The sequence below is a fragment of the Scatophagus argus genome, chromosome 4, assembly GCF_020382885.2.
Source record: "Scatophagus argus isolate fScaArg1 chromosome 4, fScaArg1.pri, whole genome shotgun sequence".
Lineage (NCBI taxonomy): Eukaryota > Metazoa > Chordata > Actinopteri > Scatophagidae > Scatophagus > Scatophagus argus.
In genome coordinates, this window is record NC_058496.1 from 25,946,941 (window position 1) to 25,969,166 (window position 22,226).

At 40.3% G+C, this 22,226-nt stretch overlaps 1 protein-coding gene across 1 annotated transcript in view; it reads right to left on the bottom strand.

The window, feature by feature from the left end:
* Nucleotides 1-21,988, bottom strand: part of LOC124057604 (nuclear receptor subfamily 6 group A member 1-A-like) — an 80,815-nt gene extending 58,827 nt beyond the window's left edge. Inside the window, exons 1-2 of the mRNA XM_046386015.1 lie at nucleotides 21,630-21,988; nucleotides 2,960-3,007 (exon numbers count right to left, since the gene is read on the bottom strand). Coding sequence (XP_046241971.1) covers nucleotides 2,960-3,007; nucleotides 21,630-21,696 — 115 coding nt within the window. The 5' untranslated portion in view covers nucleotides 21,697-21,988. The remainder of the gene's footprint in view (nucleotides 1-2,959; nucleotides 3,008-21,629) is intronic.
* Between the last annotated feature and the right edge of the window lie 238 nt (nucleotides 21,989-22,226).

Consider the following 22,226-nt stretch of genomic DNA (forward strand, 5'->3'; position numbering starts at 1 on the left):
AGTAGATACACAACTGACCAGAATGAGGGGTTAATCTACAAATAAGTGAATTATTCCATGAAAGGTAAGCACGGGTTTTCTAAACAAAGTAGTATATCGACAGAAGGCTGTAGACAGTGCATACTGTTTGCTACATATACTGGGGCCACACAAAAGTCTGCTTGTTTATCCCTGTAGAGTTGGTCTTTGTCATCACACACTGTGAAGTTATAGGCACTGACACTGGGAACAGTGTGACCCACTTCTCTCTGACCTGGAAACACTCCGCAGGCTGACCCCAAGTCCAACGCCAGTGCGCGTTGCATCAAGCGAGAAAAAAGGGACAGTGAATCAAATCTAGGCTAATCATGAATTATTAAAAGCTAAAATGATAAGAAAGCACCAAGGTCAGCAGCAGCAACTCCCAAACACTCTGCAGCACTCACGCCATGTTCGGAGTGCAAAAGCCTGGTGCAACCACAGGAGAACACAGGGAAAATCAAGTGAAACAAAAATGCTGCTATTTGCATTTCATTCTTCACCTGCTTGTCTATACATTCACTTCAGTCACATTGGGCTCATAGTCTAACAGTGAAATCCACTTAAAGGGGGGAAAAAAAGCACCTCAAAGGAACAAAGAAAGGGATCTCAAATGGTGTCAAGTGTTTGACTGCACTGTGGTGTAGCACGTAGGAAAATGAAAACCTAGTGATCTTGACTGAGTTTTGGACACAGCCATAGATCGCCCAGTTATGTGAGGACAAAGGAAAGGCATGTGCTGGGTTCCAGCCAAGTAGTTCCATATGGGTGCTGAGTTCATTGGGTCCAGGTGGCGTGTCGAGCATACATCAAATGGAGGTCTGAAATGGATCCACTGCCCTCTTCTGGCCTGGAATGTGCAGTGCTGCAAGAGGCCGGGCTGTTTGTGCTGATTTATGAGGTAGGTTTCCTGACAGATATTTCTCTAAGACAGATCCAAATAAAAATCAAGTCCTTTTCTGGTGTCTCACACTCTTCTTTTAACTTAGTATAAATAATACCAACAACCACAATCATTGTTAGTTTGGACAGGGAATGTAAGAAACTGTAGGACATATAACATTTATCATTTATTAACATTTTCAGGCCTGCTTTGTAAATTAAAAATAAGTTCACTTTCACTACAAAGGACTGAAATTGCATCTAGATCCAGTTGTTTCTACTCCGAGGCAAAGTTGAGGACAGAAAGTCCCATCCTCAGCTGGCGATGATTAACCATGGAACAGAGGCAGTCCCAAAAAACCCTGATAACCCCACTGGTGACCTGCTCCACGGCTATTGGTCAGCTGTGCAGTTGGACAAAATAGAAGCAGGGGGGTTGAACAGATCCAGGTCAGCCGAGAGTTGACCAGAGGAGGATTCATGAAGTCAAAACTTGCCCTGACTGCATCTCACAAAACCAGATTCGAAAGACTTAACTTTAACTTTAACTTAACAAGGATTCACATTCAGGATGAGAAACTGTAAAGATGAAGAACTGATCCCAATGGATCAATGTGAATGTTAGCTTTTATGAACTCCTGTATTTTACCATCACCCTAAAGAGATACATTCGTGCCAAGGACACTGCACTGTCATAGGTTTATGACCAAATAAACCACAAATCAAATGACCATATGCCGGTTCATGAAGATGGTGATGGATGTTCCCAAATTGGGGAGAAAAATTCAGATCAAGGGTGGAGCGAAAAAAAACCCAAAAACTTCTCATCTGAGATCGAACTGAAGGAAACAGATCAGTGTGCAGAGCTACTGCTGAAAACAGCTGTTGCTAACGCAGCTATTTGGCCCCTGACCTGAGCTTCTTGGTCACTGAATGGGGGTCTCTGAATTCCCACCCCTGTCAGAGCATTTACAAGCCTGAGGAGCCCTGCTGCAGCCTCCCTTGACCTCAGCGTCACCCTTGCCCAGTGCATGCACTAAGGCATCCTGAGAGGAGAATAGGGCTAACAGACAGAGAGAGTGGCCGTGGCTGCAAGCCCACCTTGTCAAGTTTACAACCCAATCAGGCTCAGTCTCATAAATCCCTGCCTCCTCTTGCAGCATGCAACAATGCTGGCTATTCACTGTGTGCACAGGTTTAATAGTTCCTCTCCAGCTTCCTTCCACTTTTTAGCAAACTGACCCCCCACCCACACGCCCCCCAAACCACCACCACCACTACTAAACACACACACACACACACACACTCCTTGTCCTCTCACAGGTTTATGGAGAGGGCAATGAGAAAGCCCATGCTGGAGGAGGGCTGTATACACTCAGGTCAGCGCAGAGTCACGGCGAGGTCAGCAGTTTCTGAACTGTGTCCGACCTCTGACCCCCCCCATGGTGCCACCTGGCGCCGTGATGGCAGTCAGGGGAGTCCAGAGTGAACTTCATCTGAACCTGGACCTTAACATTGGACCACTGCCTCACCCCTGGCCCTTTGCTCCCAGTTTCCTCTGGGCCAAGAGTCACACATTTCTGACATTTCATCTCACATTTTATATTTTATCCATGACACAGAGCGACTTCTGACAATGGCATGAGAAAAGTTATGTTTTCACACATATCGACACAAACAAAATGGAACAAAACAGAAAAGAGAATGATGTATATATTTTTGTATTTTTTTCCTGAAGCAAGAAACAACAATAATCATCGTATTATATATCTATCTATTGTAAACCATGCTTAGAGAGGAAGCTGCTCCATAATTATTGGGTTAATACTCCCCTCTTGTGGATTTGACAGGAGTTCAATGAAACAGCAATAAAAAAAAAACATGCTACCTTTCTTTACCACTAGATGGAGCTACTACCTAATGATTTTATTTAATACCACAAAGTAAAACTGACCCTTCCTTTAGTATGAACAGAGAAAGATGAAAGATGTTTCTTTTTTCTTTTTTTTTGACTTGTAGATGTAACCATCTGAGAATAAATGCAGGTTTGTCAACTCACCCATGCTATCGTTCTGTTCAGACTCCAATGGGTGGTCACTGTAAAAGCCTGGGAAAAATGTACACAGAGGTACGTTAGCTCAAAGGCATTTTCCACAGAGAGATGTACAAAAACACTCACAGATAACAAAATGAAGGACAATTGATTTATTCTAAAATTACGCTTTATTGGACAATATCCACAATTTCTTCAACACTATCTGGTGACACAAATATTTTAAGGTTTAAGATGTATGTTATATGGACTCTGAGGGAGTGTTTTCTTTTATTTAAATACTATTACTGAAATTTTCAGTATACAGTCACACACGCTGTATTTTAGGGCAGGGTTTCTGCACAAGGATCATTACTTTCAGGCATTTATTTGTAATAGCTGTAATAGTAAATGGACTGTACTTGTACGGCAATTTTCTAGCCTGACCGACCACCCAAAGCAGTTTACATCATGAGCCAGCATTCTAATAGTTCAATATCTGCTGGCCTTTGTACAAACTGTTTCTGAACAAAAGTCCAGAATAGAATCCTAAACTTCTCCTATTCAACAGCTTTTCCAACCACACTTGACAACATACTGTTGATCCTCATGCAGCATGTTTGCTTCCCCTCACAGCTTGTGGGAGCTGAACATTGGCAGCTCTGCCTGGTACTTATAATAACTGTTTCATATGCACCCATAATATTGAGAAAGTGGCAGTATTGAGTAATAACTAACAAATACACCACGCACTTCGTTGGCTGTCTGTGTTTTCAGGAGCATTTTTGAACTGAACATAAAAAAAGGAAACCACTGGTAGGGACACAAAGGGTAGCCTGGCTCCGAAACCATCCTACTGTATAGGATGCTGTGTATACAGTTTATTAAAATGTATATAAAGTTTCCATAATTTATGGGATCTCTTCTCTCTACTCTTGTCCACACTGATTTCTCATGTATTCCTATCTGAAAAACACTGGGCTGAATTAAGAATACAACCTCCAACGTTTCTGCGTGGTCCCCCTCTTCTGTCACTTTGTTCCTTTAACTGACTGGCCCTGGCTACCTACGTCTTTCATCTGAGCCTCATCATGTTTGTCAGCATATAGTGTCACTGAGAACAGGGGGACAGGGACATTTTTATCAAGAAACTGACAAAATAATGTGGCATTTGTTTTAATTTACAAGGATGTAAAAAATTCCCAGAATTGATGTTTAAATTGTGGCTGGATTACCAACTGAACACATTTGTTTGTTGTCATTTTTCATTAATTCATGATTTGTTTCATAATAAGCACCACTTAAAGGTTGGGTTATTATAATTCCGAGTCAATTAGTCTTCATGACAAGCCTCTGTGCATGTCCTCCTGACCAGGCGATCTTGCGAATAATGACTTGTCACTGAAAAGTGGGAATCGAATGAGAATACTTGTTCCTTTGAAACATGACGGTCTTTCAGTAACTTTGTTTAATTCTCACAATCAAAGTGTATCAGAAATACTACAGTTGGACCACACAGGCAGGAGCAAATTTGATGTTTTATACACATCCTGATATATGGTCCGACTATCATATGGGTTTATCCATAACTCCAAGACAATCTGTTTGCTTCATATTGGTTATCTTCTGGCCGTCTGGCCTTTACTTTATACCTACTTTTTCCCCTCATCTCCCCTCCATCAACAGCCTGGCCATCTGTGTGGATGGCATCTGGAGACACAGCGTCCGCTTCTCACTTACAAGACACCCGGCAAGCTCCATCACTCACATCCAACCAGGTGCAAAGTGTGGGCTGTCGGTGCCTCAGATCCCCCTATCTGTGTCAGTGTACCACCCCGCTATCAACAGCTGTAGACCCCTGACCTGACACACGCCAGCTGCCCCCCTCCCCCCTCCTCCCCCGGCTCCACAGTCAACACCAGCATATGTTCTCCCTAGAGCATACACCAACACACACACAAGCTCTGTTTCAACACACACGTGCCTTAGTGGCCCTCCCCTGAACAGACACATACTTATATTGAAGTATAACACACAAAGACACGTGCAGATACCATGGCTGTCTGGGAGCACGCCCTCACAACGGTGGTACTTAAACTTTTAGCATTAATGCGTTTTTTTTCAAAGCAGCACAGATCTAGAGTCAAAATGCTATTTAATCTGTAATTTTGAGCCAGTAATTTCAGCTAACTGATATTTATATTGTATATTTGTATGCATTTTGTCATAAAACTGCTTAACTGACACAATACCAATTTAGAGGAGCATGCTTTTGTTTAATGAGTTTAAATGCATTTACTTGACATTACTGGTAAACCGTTTTCAAAGCACAGTGCACCTTTTTAGGGGTCTGTTCACCTAAATTACACAAAAAAAAAAAAAAAACTCTTTTCTATCCCATACCATAAGTTATGTATGTATGCCTTCAACCAACATGGAGGTGAACATAATTTCATTTGTGCAAGACTCAGGGTCTATAGCAACACTGTCTAGACTATACCTGTGTGCTAAATGTTAACATGCACACAGCACTGACTTGGAGAGGAGCTGTCGTGTCGTCCATCGTTATATACACTCAGTGGATTACAGGCACAGCGTTAACCACAGATCTACTGAGGGAAAATCTGGAAAAAGCATGCAAGGTGGGGCCCTGTTCATTACTATGAAAGTTGCTCAGCGGCACATGAAGCCAAAAATGTTTGACTTCCCGGGTAGAAAACTACTGAGATTTTCTGGGGGCCAGAGAGCATGCACACTCGTGACTGGCCAAACTTCTGGTTTATCCCTCCTAAATTGAATCAAATTCTGATATTGAGACAAGTCATTATATAGGGGTTGTGGTATTCAAAAATATATACCGACCATTTTATAGCTGCTTCTTACCCAATGTACGCATATGAGGAAACGTCTTTTTGGGCCCCTGTGCATCACGTGATGTTGTTATTATATGGTGTGAGACCATGTCAAATGGACTCAAATGTATAATATAAAATAAAATATTACATCATTCAAAAGGGTGTGCTTGAAAATAACATTTTCTACCTGCAATCTTTTGCAAGTGCGTTAATTGTGTGCTTGCAGGCTTCATGTGATTTAACATCTGGGTTTTTGCTAGTTAGCCTTCTGTGTGCGAAGCCTATCCGTGTGGTAAACCTGTTAAAGCGCTGAGATTTTCTTCTTGGCCATGGCTTAAATAATACAATTAAATAATTTTACAAGCACGACACTGAAAACATAAATGTATTTACAGACAGAAACCATGTTCATACTTTATCAGCAGTATGTATGTTCACCATCTTAGTTTAGCATTTTAGCATGTATCTTAGTTTTAATTAGTATTAAGCAAAAACGACAGCTTAAGATATATCATTAATTTTGCAGATATGTGGTCATTACAATATTTGACAAATTAAAACAAAGATGACCGCAATCAAGACGCTAAAGGAAAAAAAAAAAAAAAATCAGGGGATACCCGAAGTCATAAGAATTCATCTTCTGGGGACAACAAATGTAGGTAATTTTCATGGAATTCCGTCCATAAGTTATTGAGATATATCAGTTTGGGCCAAAGGAGTATCCTGACTGAGGGATTTAAAAAATTCAACAATGTCCCTGTAACTATGGAAAATCCTCAGACATAACTGAATAGTTTCCAGTGGATTTTTTGGGATTTTCAGTGGAAGTGTCTAGACAAATAAATGCCAATTGAGTCCCATTTTTTTTCTGCCATTGTGTTGAACTGATCCCTTAAATGTTAAAATATTTTCTCCTATCTTCCAGGCAGTCACATTTTCCATTTAATTCCATATAGTATGAAGACTACCTGTAAAGACCAAAAATATATGGAATTCATGATAGTGAATATCACGTGGGCTTCTATTTTGAAAAGGAAATAAATCAGTAATTGGATTATATTTGCCAGTAAAAACAAATTGTACAATTCATGGCTGTCTCAGGCCTGTAAGAAGGCCATCCAGTCATTTCATTTGATCCAAATGGGGGTGGTGGATGAATGGATACTTTCAAGATCGAGCTACTCTTGCTTCTCCAACTTTACCATCCCCAGCTTTTAATATAATATTGTTAAGTTGTAAATCCATTTGTTAACTGGTTCAGTAAAATTGATACTGAGCTCCCTCAACAACTGTTTACTCATATCAACTGAAAATATTCCAGACAAATCGGTTGATATGCTGATCGTGTTTCTTTAGATACTTAATTCAGTGAGTTGACGGAGCTCTGCACAGCACAGTCATCCAACTCAAGTCAAAGACTTCAAGTTTTGAAGAACTAATGTTTATAATTTCTGATAATGAGAGAAGAGAAGTTCATAAAAACCTATTTTGTGTGTGATTTTTCGCAGCGTATAGTCTGCAAGGCAGAAAATTGAGAATTTGTATTGATAACCACGATTGGAATTAAATATATTCTGATACAAAATATTGGCCATTTATTCAAACTCACTACTGGTTATAATATTATACTGTTTCACTAATCTTTTTCTGGACAGCATGATTAAGTATAACAGAGGGTTAATGTGTGTACAAGGGCACACTGTGAGGTCAGTTGTTCCTCATGCACATAATTTTGCTGCTTTCTCTCTGCTGCTTCCTGGTTAACTGTTAATCATGGCACTTCTGGGATCAGGATTTAACTATACTCCAAGGCTGCAGTGTTCACTAAGAATGGACCAGCCTAGAGAAGAATGGAGCTCTCCAGTGTGTGGTCTCTGTTGCTAATCCTCATGACGGTTTATTGACCATTATAGCCCGAGGCTGGGAAGGCTTCCAGCAGCAGCCAATACAGCCGGAGCCTGCTTTGCTGTGGCCCATTGTGTGTTGACAAAGAAAGGCTGCATCTTTAACCTTTCACCTCTAAAACCTCCACAACCTCTGGCACAATCAGCTCTCCATCAAAATAACATACCTCCTCTTGTCCCCTCTGTCTCTCTCCTTGTGGATGGAGACATGCTATGCATGTTCAATATGGCATTTACCACAATTGACCCAGTACTGTATCAGGCCTTCAGCACAGGCAGCTGTGAGCTCTTACAAACAGACTGAATGGAAAAAGACCATTTACAAGTGTAAGCAAGTGAATGCATACCTTTCTTTAATTGTGCGATTTAACCACTGAAGCACATTCTGAGAAATCTATGTGAACTTTGAAGCATTAACTCCATGACTCTGGTTCATCTAATCAGATTCTGATTCTATTATTATAACAATAACAATAATAATGAAATTATTATTAAATTATATAAAATTAAAGTAATTGGATGGCCTTTGTTCAGACCAAACTGACCTTTTACTTAAATAAGTGAATATTGATATAAATATTTTAGTTTAGGGGCGGCACGGTGATGCAGTGTTTAGCACTGTTGCCTCATAGCAAGAGGGTTCCAGGTTCGAATCCCGGTCTGGGCCCTTCTATGTGGAGTTTGCATGTTCTCCCTGTGCCTGCGTGGGTTTTCTCCGGGTACTCCGGCTTCCTCCCACAATACCAAAAACATGATTGGCTACTCTACATTGCCCCTATGTGTGAGTGTGAGAGTGTGCGGTTGTCTATGTTTGTGTGTTGCCCCTGCCACTAACTGGTGACCAGTCCAGGGTTTGTTACTCACTGCAAAAGACATTATTATTTTGCTTTTGTGTATTTAGTATTGCTTTATAATAGAGCAAAAGTATTTTTTAATTAATCATAGTAATAAGAATACTCATCCACTAAAAAAAACAATAACTACAGCCCTACTTGGGTCTAGAACTGAAACATCAGTCTCAGTTTAAGTCTCAGTAGAAAGTGTTTTGATAATCGATGCTCAGCTAGTTTTCGAACAAAAGTGCCAAAGACACTATAGTTCCAGCTTCCTCAGAGTTCTTGAGTGTTTTTATGCTTTTCTTTGTCATATATGATAGTAAACATATAAACATAAATATCTTGACATCATCAGTGAATATCATGTGTGCTTTCACAAAGGAAATACATCAATAATTGGCATTATATCTGGCAGTAAAAACAAACCATACAATGTGTGGCTGTCTCAGGCCTGTAATAAGCCAATCCTTGGACTCCGTGATGAGCAATGTTTAAAAAACAAAAACAATAGATGAAAAAAAAAAAATCTCCATATTACTCAAAAATGAAAGCACAAGTTTCACCACAAGTTTCAGCTACTTCTATTATATTATTATATAGAAGGCGGACATCCCTACAGTTCACATGTCCAAAACTTACACCAAAACAATCTAGATGGTATTTACATATTTTTGATTTTGGGTTGAACTGTCCCTTCAGAAATAACTCCATAATTATGCAATTGCTTTTCAGTTGATGATGCAGTGAAAAGGAAGAATTTGAGTTTACTGAATTTGTTCACTCTAGTTCAAGAATCTACCCCAGTTTAGCAGGTTTTGTCTGTAGTAAAGTGACTTTACTGGTATGAACATCAAAAAAAAAAACGTACACAAAAATTACAGGAACTGGAAAGACCACCAAAATATCTTTGTTTATATTTATTTGCATTAGATATTTTGTTAGGAAATTGGGCTTATACCGGGACCGGGGAAACTAATTTCGTTCCACCTCTACATGTGTGAAATGACAATAAAGCTCCTTGAATCCTTGAATCCTTACAATACGTAACAAACAACAAAAATACCTTTTTGCTATAGCGTGGTTCAAATAAACCTATCTTCAGTTTTGGCTTGAGTCTTGATACAACATTGTGTTCATTATGTAGGCACAGCTGACACTGTAATGTATATCACAATACAGCAGGATTCACATTCCTCGCAAGAACGTGCCATATGTCTGGACCTGTTGGTGCATGAGGCCACAGTGTCCACCACCCTCTGAAATCTTCAATCTGAAGCTGTTAGCTCTGCCCAGGAATCCCTCTCTGCATACACACACAGCCCCTATATCAGTCCATCACTGTCCCTGCTCTTCTGTCCCAGATGGCTGGGGTTCCGCATGGCCAGCGGAGGGCAACGCCAGCATGTTATCTGAGCAGGTTGGCCTCTACCTGCCAGCCCCAGCCTGGGCCAGCTCTGCTCTTATCTCAAGACTACAAACCACACAGTTACCATCGATCACATGTCACACTGCGGGGCTGGCTCCTAAAACCACCCAGGACAGACAAAGTAACCTGGCTCTCGGCCATGCCGCCATCGAAGACTTGCTGAGATTACGCTGTTCCTTTCAGCCTCTGATGCTCCCATTGAGTCTCCTTGTTACCATGAATAAACCCATTAACTGGGTATTCTGTCCCTCTTTACTCGCTGCCACTGCTCGGTCAGAGAGAAAAGAATTAACTATTTCTTTAACCTTCTTATTCACTGGCTCTGCAAGGCACTGCATGGCAGAGCTGCACATTCATTATGGGCCTTCTGTATGGTACTCAGGTAAATAAAAATCCAATTTGATTCAATTCGATAAAATTTGCCCTTTTGAGGTTTTAGTAAATGTTTTATGGTTTTACTTATCACAACCTTAATTTTAAATATTTACAGAATGCCATTTTGTTTTTGCATGAAAAGTATTGATTACTTCATTAAATGAGATTTAAATGTTACCTTTGCTATTTGTGATGACTGTTCCTGTTGTTTACAAATTTATATTTGGACAGATTTTAACTATTGGACTAAAAGAAGTTCAAACCAACCTGCCAACACTGGCTGAGCTTACAAAGAGCTCTACCTGCAACTTCATACAATGACATCCCGTGCAGTTTATCACTAAATTTCCTGTATATGTAAGCAGCTAGTGTCTGACTGATACAGTGAAGACAGCAAAAACGGGGAATGTTTAATAAGATTACACTTGAGCAATACAGTTGTAGGTAATCAATCAACCAATCAATCAATCAATCAGTCAATCAATCAGTCAATCAATCACCCCTCCTAACTGTAAGATGGATGAGAGGAAGTACCAGCCACAGATAGATCATTGTTTTCACTCTGCGGTGCTACAGAATGAATCGTGTGCTTGCTGAGAGGTCAGAGCAGAGAGGGCTCTTTACCCCTTGGGCACCACTCAATCCACCCCAACCCCACCCCCCCAGCAGCGACACCCAAGTATGACAGTAAGAAGTTTCAGTTTGCCTCAGACAGCCTTGAAGGAGCAGATGGGGTTATAATCAAGTGGAGAGGGGAGAAGTTGCCACTGTTATGCGACCACCTGGTCTGACTAGGGCCGCTGATGCTGCCGGATCACTCTATCTAGCTAGCTGCTATTAAAGCCTTATTGTTCCTTTACGGTAGGTCAATGTTGTTTCCACTGGGTGTGAATGGCCTTCTGAATCTGAAGCCCCTTTTACGCAGAGATCCCGCAATACCACCATAAAGAAGACCCTTCATTACATAGCCTTTGCCTTTTTGTTTTTTTCTTTTTTTTTTCCCACCAACAGAATCATTTTTGCCCCAGTGTGTAATTTTAGATAGCATGCTGGGATTCCAGAATCAAAAGAGGTGTTGGTGTCAAGTATGGCTTCCATCCTTACGTCTCACCCTTTTAACAAAGCGGTTGATTCAGCTTCACTGCAGAAGCAGAACAACAACGCCCCCTCATTCCCTGTTTGTAGCATTCATACAGAATGGCAAAAGGAGTAAGGGTGCAGTGATCCAGCTTTGAACAGGCTGTGTAAAAGGGGCTTGAGGAGACTGCTACCTTATACCACAGGTAAACCCTAAACCAAACACTCTGGACATCTCTTCCACATAACAAAAGACCGGGTCCTGATTAGCAGTCTGGCTTTAGCTGACAGCCTCTCAATGCTTCGTGGTGGATATTGCATATGACAGATTGTGAAGGAACTCAAGTGCTTCACAGGCTGCTCCGCGGTCATCCCTTTGACCTCTAACATCCGACCCTTGACCCCAGTGTGTAACACAGCGCAGCACAATGTCTACTCTGTCCTCCCCGCTGTTTCAGGTTGACAAAGCACACAGCCCCATAGCACTGCCTCGCAGCGACACTCAAGTTCACAGAGCTCATGGGTTCAAATTTCGACCGGCAGAGGCTGGCTTTCGGATTCGGTTGTTGCTGTGACTGAGGGACGATATTCCCATGTATGAGTAAGAAGAGTTTTACGCTTTTTAAAGATCTTTGTAATGCCAGTAAAGCTAGGAAAAAAAACATTTTCATCAAATGAAGAGATGTATCATTTTCATGACTTCAACAGGAAGACATGAAACCCGACATTAACAGCATTTTGTATGGTCACTTTATTTTTCAGTCTTTAAGGAGAGATTTAACAAAAGATAAAACTTTTGCAACTTTACCAGCTTTTTACATGACATATACTTTGGTCTAAATATAATTTAAGCTTTTCATGTCGACTGGTTCCATCATAACACATACATGTTAAGATTAACGTTTTTCTCATATCTGAGTTAGGTACTGAGCTACACTGGCTCTGACAAAGACAAAAGAAACACCTACCAACGTCATGAACCTCAACGATTAACACGTTCTTGACTGATCCATACATGTGATCACTCACACACACACACACACACACACACAGAAATGAAACCAACAATTAGTAGTTTTAAATGCAGGAAATGAACAATGTGTGTTTGGAGGTGTAATTTTTCCAGACAGGCTAACTATCCATAAAATAATGTGCTCCCCTTCTTTAAAGCATACTTGCTAAGGATATTTGAGTTGAACTGATTCCCCATTTAAGGTTAACACTTCTTTTAAGTTAAAGCCACTGTGTTGCCCTTATGCAGCCTTTCAGATCAAACAATGGGATGAGGACCACTTCTAATAGCCTCTGAGACTTTCCACAGCACAGTCATCAGTGTATGTTATGTTAAACTAATGAATGTACGTCTTTATCTGTGCTAATCCTTGCGGGCGGCCGGGCTGAGGGTCACACTGTGGTCAGAGGGGTGGGGGCTCCGTCACCACTACTTGACACGCTCAAAGGAGCAACTTCCCTTTCATCATACCAGGGGTCAGAGTTTTACTACCTCACAGAGCTGGCAAGCGTACTGCACTGTGCAAACTCAGGACCATAGCAGCCATCTGATAATAATCATCTTACAAAACCAACCGAAGAGAAAACAAACGTGTTCCTTACATTCAGACGCATCTCACTTCTCGTTAATCTTTGCTCAGACTACCAGAACATATCTGAAATGGGCACCTCAGAGTAAAACACTGACATAAAATTGTGGTTCAAAACTGACCCACCTCTACTGAAACTAAGTTGCTGTATAGTGGCAGGTAACAACTCTGGTCCCCTTGAACTGTATTATAGCTTATCTGTGGGATAACTATAGATCATTTTTAAATGTACTTAAGTATGGCTTATAAACATTTCTTCTTTTATTCATAGACAGTGTGAGAAGCTCTTCCACTTCTGTTGGCGTCAATCAGCAGCAGAAATTGTGTGCTTTAAACTGAAAGTTGAAATATTTAAATTCATTAGATTTTTTTTTTTTTAACCGTACAAAATACTACACTGAATTTGTGTATATGCATTTATGCTGAGACTATGCAGAAAATCAATAATCAAAAACATCATCAGAAAACACTGTGAGGATTTGTTACTTTATTTTATATCATTGTGATGCAAATATCTTTGTGTTTTGGACCGCTGATCGGGCAAAAAAAATAAATAAATAAAAACAAAAAAAAGACACCACCTACAGCTCTGGACAAATGTGATGAACATTTTTTGTCTATTTAGTTTAACATAAATGGAAAACCTGTTTGCTGAAGCAGTCATACACACACTCTGCCGTTTAGTGTTTTCACAATTGAAGTGGACAGTAATTAGAAACGTAAACTCCAGTGAGCAATCACGGAATGTTTGCTCATAACTGTGTTTGTGTGTTAAGGTAATGAGAACAGTAAGTGTGTAGCAGATTCCTGGGCCAATGCGCACAGCTCTGTGTGTGTCTTCTCTGTTGACTGTGAAATGACTCTGGTGGCTTGTGATCGTTGGGAAATCAGTGGGGATGACTGTGCTTCAACAACCAACCACCTTCAACAGTTTCCAATTTTCTTGGGACCTTTGCATCCACACGTCAGACAAATCACCTTGTGAAGTGAAGCTGAAGTGAATTTTCTCCAATTTTAATGTCCAAATTAGTGACATCTAGTTGGTATGATTGCAAACAGGACAGCCCCGCTTTCCCCACTGAGATGGAATTAGCATTTATAACCCCCACGAAAACTGCATCCTCCAGCACTGCAGTTTCACAGGAAAACCATCCCTTCGCTACATACCAAGTTCAGTGTTTTACAGCTGCCTGTAAACTCATCCTCCACCCAAATTCAAACTCAAACTGAAGACATTTATGACCTTTGGCTACACCACGTGTTGAATATCACAGAGGCTCGACAAAAGCGCGCCTCACAGATCGCCAGTGTCACTGTACCAGCTGTCCCCCATACTTACTGTAATCTGTTCCCCTGAAAGATATGGTTTATGGCAGCATGACACTTCCTTCCCCATCCTCCGCTGCAGCTCATTAGCAGCTGTTAGAGCCTCAGGTTGTGCCAGGATCAGGCAAGCAAACATCTCAGAGAGCAGCCTCACTGCCATCCCAGCCTCTAGCTCATGGATCAAGTAGAGGCTGTAAATACTTTCCTGGGTTACACGGAGGTCAGCAGAGAGTGGACCATTAATGCTTCAAGAGCAACATCCCAATGACCCTGGTCACCGTTCCCATAGCACTCACTGCCACCTCCCCCCATGTGTCCATTGCAGTCCACACAACAACAAAACCACAAGCACAGCCTCAAGTGTGAGGATGAGGACAGTGCCAGGAGATGATGGAAAAGTCCACGAGGCAAGCACAGCAAGTTTAGTCTATCAAAGGGAACTGAAAGGAAAAATATCAAGATTTTAATCAGTTATCAGTTCATTTGATGAAAAATGAGAACAGCTTGGTGAGTAGAGACATAAGTATCAAAAGTCAAATATGTCATCCAAGACAGTGAAAAAGCTAATTACATGATGATATTGACGGCACCTCACTTAAAGTCTTCCCCGTAATGGGTTAGCTCTCCAGGAACATAGTTACTCTCTAATCCAAGTGCATTCTCAGGTACTGAAATTTGGCTCAGATTGGTAAATCGGTACTCATCAACACCGTTGTCATTTAGTTGGTACCCTTAAAAGTACAGAGTCCAAGTAAATAAAACAAGAAAACAACAGCTGAGGAGTTGTCCACGTGAATAAATAAACGGCACAGACAATGAAGGGAAAGGTCACCTGCAGTATATGGATTTTTCGGACTGACACAAACATTTTTTAACCGCTAAATGATTTTTCATAAGCTTTTTAAGTTGAAGATATAAACATGAGCCATTTCTTGTAAAGCCCTATGAGACAAATTGCTTATAAAAATGGGCTTTACAAATAAAGTTGTCTTGTCTTGTCTTAATGGTGGACCTATCCGTACGAAATTAGGTGGGTCTTTAACTGGCCATTTACTGATGGTAACAAATATGATTTGTCTACTGTGCACCTACACACCGTTAAAAATCTATCATCAGTGATTTGTTCTGAAAGGTAGTTGCAGAAAATATTGTTAGAAGTTGACCACTGAATTTGGACTTTCAGGTCTTACATGGTTACATGGCACCAGGTCCATTTTGATCACATACCAGTGTCATTCACGGGCTCAGAAGCTGCAAATAGATTTAAAAACTTGCAATGTTCTCGCAATGATCATATTTTCATTTGACAGTATTAAATGATAACAGTACCAGCTATAAGACATTCTGTGCCTTGATTTAAGTATATTTATTTAATATATATTGAGAACCCAATGTCTACTGTCAACATCTGCCCATGTCGTTCTTCTATGCAGTGCCATTATAACTAACTTAAACAACATGTCAGCTAAAAAACAAATACATGCAATATATAGTCTCCAGAATTCTAATTATAACAATCTGTCATGTTTGTCCTTGTAATTTATGATGTTCATTGCATGTATGTTTCTCTCTCTCTCTTTCATCCTCTCTGTCCTGTCTACCTCTTCTCCCCCCCTTCACCCGGCCGACTATCAGCAGGATAGTTCTCCATTGCAAGCCGGGTCCTGCTCAAGGTTTCTTCCTGTTAAAAGGGAGTTTTTCCTTGCCACTGTCTGCTTGCTCGGGGGTTCAGACTCTGGGTCTCTGTAAAGCATCTAGAGACAATTTTGATTGTATAAGGTGCTATATAAATAAATTGAATTGAATTGAATTTATTTTGTCAGTCAAGAGAAAATCTGTGTTTTCCACTTTAAATTACTGATTATTCATATAAATGTTACATCACACATCTTCATATTTTCCACCATGACAGTAAGAAACTCTGACTTGTTGAGAACTTGAAAAAATAAGGAAAAACACAATAACATTTAAGATATGAAAAAGATTTCTTAGAACTAATCCAGGATACTGATGCTCAATACTTTCTTGCAACTTTCAGATATCAGATCAAACCTTTTTTTGCCATTTTTTTTAAAAACCATGCAATGGCTTGATAGACAATGCTTTTATTTCTCAGAGTAAGGTATTATTTTGGCATCAGTTCCAAAATCCAAATATTGTATTGGCACAAGCCTTGATTTTTTTATTTCCCCTCAAATTCTCAGACTTTCAAGGATTTGAAAGACCTGTGAGAACCCTGAATTAAGATAACTGTCCATTGTAGAGTGATTGGTAAACTGACATTTCTTACGGTGTTCAAAGAGTCAGGTGGAGTCACACTGCAGTGCGATGTGCCTGTTTGACGGTTGCCCTGATAAGGGAGGAGGAGACTGATCTGAACCTGTTGTGCTGTGCCCTTGCTGTTGCATCACCATGTGACCCACTTCATTCTGACCACACTGTGGGTTGCTTGGAAACGGCAGTATCACGATGAAGGACATTCAGCCACTACACCTCTCAGACAGAGGACAGAGGACCGTCCTCAGCAATACTGGTCTCGTTCCACAAACACAGTCCCCACCATTCACTGATTTACACATTGTGTTCTTTTGTCTTTGAATGCATGCTTTGTTGCTTAGAATTCTCTAATCAGCCCATTAGTTCTTTTATGAAGATGAGTGACATGTAGAGAAAGTCTACTATTGAAATTTCAAAGTCATTTTGTCCTCTCGCTGGTACCATTTTTTTTTATTTTGCAGCAAAAACATACTTTAATTTGCACAGTCGACACGAGAACAGCTTCAGCAACCAATGACGTCAAACCGACCATTCAGCACAAAGTTCAGTCCATAGTTTTGAACTGGTCATACAGCAAATAACCAGGCCAACCAAATCAGAAAAGAGCAAAGATAAGGAAGTATCATGCCCCTTTGTATAAAAACTATGTAAACAATACATGTTTCATTATAAAGGTAAAAGGGGCAATTTATTTTGAAATACAAATTTCATATGTGAAAACAGTGTTATGTTAAATTCATGTGTGCATTTTTACGTATGTGTTTTCTAAAATGTGTGTGATATTTCAAGAAGAGGAAACAAAACAAATCATTTCTTGTAAAATCACTACATGTACAAATACAAATAGGAGTCCAGAGAAAAAAAAAATTTATATATCTTTCAGTGTATCACTACCTTGAAAAATTAGTTTGTCTGAAATAAATATTTCAATATTAATATATTGAAATATTTAATTTAATAATATTTAATCATTTTTTAATATATATAAAAAAGAAAATCAAAAAGTATTTTTCATTTCATCATATCAATTCTGAATTATCTGTTTTTGCGTGTTTTAACTGGTGTTGAATAATTCAATAAAACCAATTTATAGCAGGTTACTGTTTCCTCCCTGATGTGTCCTCTCCACATACAGAGTTTCACTCTGATAACACTCTTTAAGATCCCTTCATCCATCAATGTGTAGTCTTTAAATGGTAAAACCATCTGCTCTGGAGCGTGCTGTGAGATAAATTACTCTGTTTGAAATGCTAATAAGCCAGGCTGAATCCTGACAGAAGCTTTCAGACTTTAAAATAAATGCATTTCTCTAGCTTCAGTTCAGTTGAAACAGGAATCTCAACTCTTAAATTACACAAAACACAGAATCAAAGTCAAATTTAAAACTGAAACTCCAAGCCTCCAAGAGGAGACTGCTTGTTTCTGTAAGCATGTGTACGTTTTCGACAAAGAAAAAAAAAAAACAATAAATAAAGAATGATCTTATTTCAATGACGGATTGTTGTAGAGCTGCAACAACTAGTCAATCAATAGATAAACCTGGTAAAAATAAATAAATAAATAAATACTTAGCAACAATTTAGCAAATCGGTTCCACATGTAAGGATTTCCTGCTCTTCTCTGCTTTGCGTCACACTACATGAATATCTGTCAGGTCACAGGAAACAAGTCATGGCAAAGTGCAAAACTTTGATTAGCGTTTTGTTTTGGTTTTTTTCTTTTTAAAAAAAAAAAATCACAAATATTCTGTGACATTTCACAGACTAGCTTATTCACTGAGAAAGTAATCAGCATATTAATTAATCATGGACTAACTGTCAGCGTGCGGCTCCGATGGTTTTCATCTTCACTGTAGAAAAAGCTGAGACGACTGAGATGATACTTAATGTACAATGCTGGAACAGAATTACATAACAGATTTGTTCCACCCCTTCACTCTAATTTGATCTACTTGTGTTCCACACACACACACACACACACACACACACACACGCAGTGGGGTGCAGCTCCTGTGGCCGTACTGGTGTTGACATAGATCTACTGATAGCAAGAGGGAGTCAACTTAAGAAGGAGAAGAAAATACAACATGATGGATCACATCTGCCTGCATGGCCCCCACCCCCGACCCCTTCTCCCTCCACCTAGCACCACCACCACCAGCAGCCCCTCCTCCTCTACTGTACTCCTCCTGCCTCGTCATTCAAGTACCACAGCAGGGGGTTTCGCATCCTGTCCCTGCTCCACCCACTGCCAGCCGTCCCCTTCACCCTGCCTGCCTCGAGGGACAGGACAGACCCCCGAGCCAGAGCAGGGGCTGACAAAGCACTTTCTTTCAGCTTAGCTGCCCTGCCGTGCCAGCCTGCAAACCCCTGAGGCCCTAGAATGGAAGCACACAAATACTTAACCCCTCCGGCCAACCTGTCTTCCTCCTCCTTTCTGTTCCACCGAGTTCAATTACATTAAAACAAGCCTACTTCACCGAGCGGAGAGCAGGAGGGGTGGACAAACAAATTCCGAGTCAATTCGAAGATCAATGGAAATTGAGTTTGCTCTTCAAATGTGGTTATGTGGAGAAGCGTTAGCTGGAAGCAGGGCTTTGTTTTCAGTGTAACAATATGCAGTGATAGAAGCGATAGAGGCTCAGATAGTCAACACTCACTCTGGTTAGAGATGGCTTAACGGCAGGACCCTAACATCTGCAACACCTGTCTTTTTTTCGATCTCAAAATTATACCTTTATTAATTTATCTGCCGATTAGATTCATATGTATGATATGTGAAGAACTCTGAATTTCCAATGTGTTTGAAATGTGTTAAATAAAGCAGCTCTGCCAATTTTAATTGGAAATTTATTGAATCAGGATTTGGTCTTCAAAATGTAAGAATCACGGGTCAATTAGAGTTTCCCTGACCACATGGTGACATCAGTACATTGTTGTTTTATTTATTTTATTTCACACCAAAGACATCACAGTTTGCTGCCATCTGAGACAAATCACCACAACTGAACAGCCAGCTGTTCGGCCTGTTGGTTAGAAAATCGACTTGAGTGCTTAATCAGTTACTTATTTAATAATTGTACTGTGGTTCGTTGATTCATCACTACATTATTTAAAAAGGGACCACCTTGAATTATTATACTGGATACTTTATCATTTAGAAAATACTGAAAAACTGTGTTATTTTGTGTAACATTAGGAACACTGTATACAATGTGTTTCCTTTAGTGGAAACTGAAAGTTACTCAAATTGGTTATGTCAACATGAAACTCTCATCAAGAGCTGATAAAATATTTTCTAAACACGCTCGCCTTTAGTTTATTCCATTAAGTGTCTGTATTTATTTGTTGATTCTTTTGGGGTTTGTTTCTGTATTTTTACTTTTTTTATATATATATTTTTACATTCTGCCCTGACAAAAGGAAAGACATTGCATTACAGAAATAATTAAATCTTAAATCCAACTGTTTATTTAAGCTTCAAATAAAACACATCTTCATCATTGATTAATCTATTGATTGTTGTTGAGAAACTGATTAATTTTGTTCATAAAATGTCAGAAAAAAAATGTCCTAAAACTCAACACGGTATGTTGAACCAACAGTCCAAAAGTATTCAAAAAGAAAGGCAAGCAAATCATCACAGCTGAGAACCTTTAAGGCTTTTCACTTCTTAAATGACTTTAAATTATATACTTAATCAGAAATTAAACAGCAATTTGTTTAAGTACTAAATGATACCATGCCTAAAAATAAGCTTTTGATGTATAGATTCATTTGTTAAAATGAATGCTTTGAAAATGCTTTAAATGTATTTACACACGATCTTTTTCTCTTTTTAATTTTTAGAATGTTGGATGGACTTGACAGAGCCGAGAAAACTTTCCGGGACATGATAAATCCACCAAAGTCTCCTTTAGAACTGTGCTCACTCCACTGTTATTCTACAATCAAACGACACACACAGATGTGACAATCAGAAAACACAGTCCATGTCAACGTCCACGCAGGTCACAGTAAGTGTGTTTCAGACCAGGCCGAGTTAAAGGAATTTTAATCTTGGAAATGTCAATAAATCTTCAGTCACCCGCTTGGGGGCACGATACGGGACTGGCGCCTGGGACGGACATTGCTGCAAGGCATTGTGGGGCTTAGCTGGGGCCTGCAACTGCTCAACATGGAACATATGAAGAAACAATAAATTAGGAAAGTGAATGAGCTGTGGAGGGACTTTTTTTCCCCCCTCCACTATGATCTTCATGTAAGTAAGCAGGCAAAGTGAGTGTCGTGTAAAAGCTGCGAGATGAACGCAGTGCACATTAATCACAATCCAGAAACCTGTGAACACATCTCGTCTCTTTGACGCTTTTCCTTCCTCTCTCCTTCCTTTCAATGCTTCCTACACCGCGCAGCGCTCACAACGCCGGATTTTTGGAGACTTAAAAAGCTAATGGCTTCAGGGCGTTCTCCAAGTTCAAAAGTTCACCTTTTACGATCTCCCCGAGCCTGACTAACCACCTCCAAATAAAAACATTCCGACCTCTGTTCCCAGCAAGCCCAACTCCAGTTATCACACACACACACACACACGGCTCCAGAAGCAGGCAAACACACAGTAATAATAAGACAATTTTGTCATTCCCATTGATACAAAACAAGAAAATGAACGAAAGTCAACCAGGCCTTCACTTCAGTTCACAGGCCACTTATTAAAACCTGAAGCTCTTTTCAGCAGATGACAAATAAGGACAAACACACCTACTGCATTCCTGTACTTTTCTTTTCTGTGTTATTTCCAACTGCAGGTATTAGCAAGTACGTAGCCACCAGGCTGGACACGCGTGCGGACTGGTGTCAGTGCGTGTAAAATGCTCCCGCGACAGTGATGGATGCTCCAACAGGGGCGGCTAATCACAAATAGTGCAGTTGTGCTCTCATGTTTGCAGGTGAGGAAAGATGTTTTCCGGTTACACGGTGGCTAGATGTGACAGTGTGTGAGAACACGGCTCGTGTTTGCCTACCGTTAACGGACTTGGCGTTGTTTCTCTCCGGGTAGTCGAACCCATTCGTCCTCTTCTCTATCTCCATCCTCCTGCATGGGCTGAACCCGAGTCAGCCCGATGTCGCCGCTCAACGCCACCAAAACCCCGCACGCTGTCGACGGTGACGGAGAGAGAGGACAGCGCTGTTGGTCGTGACGTGCAGTCAGATACGAATCGAGCTGCCGAAGCTTTGTCCCTGTCCTCAGCCCGGCTGGCTCACTGCTCGGACCGCTGTCCCATGATTTAGCCTACTGCTTCCAGTCAGCGGGGCACTGGATTCACACCCCCAGGGGTGGTGCGTTCAAAGGCCTATCAGGAGGGTAGAGAATAGAGACTTCTTACACATTACGACCGAAATAATGTTCACATGCTGAAGTGATTTGTAAGGAAACATGACACAACCTTCCTCTTCAAAATGAAAGTTCAATTCATGAGGAGTAAATTAATAATAATGATAATTCTTAAGTGTTTTCCAATATAAAATCCAAAACCAAAATTTGTCATTAGGGCCTCTACTTAAGATAAGGTGATATAAATTATAAGATAAGATAGGATCACCCTTTGTTAGTTCCAAAC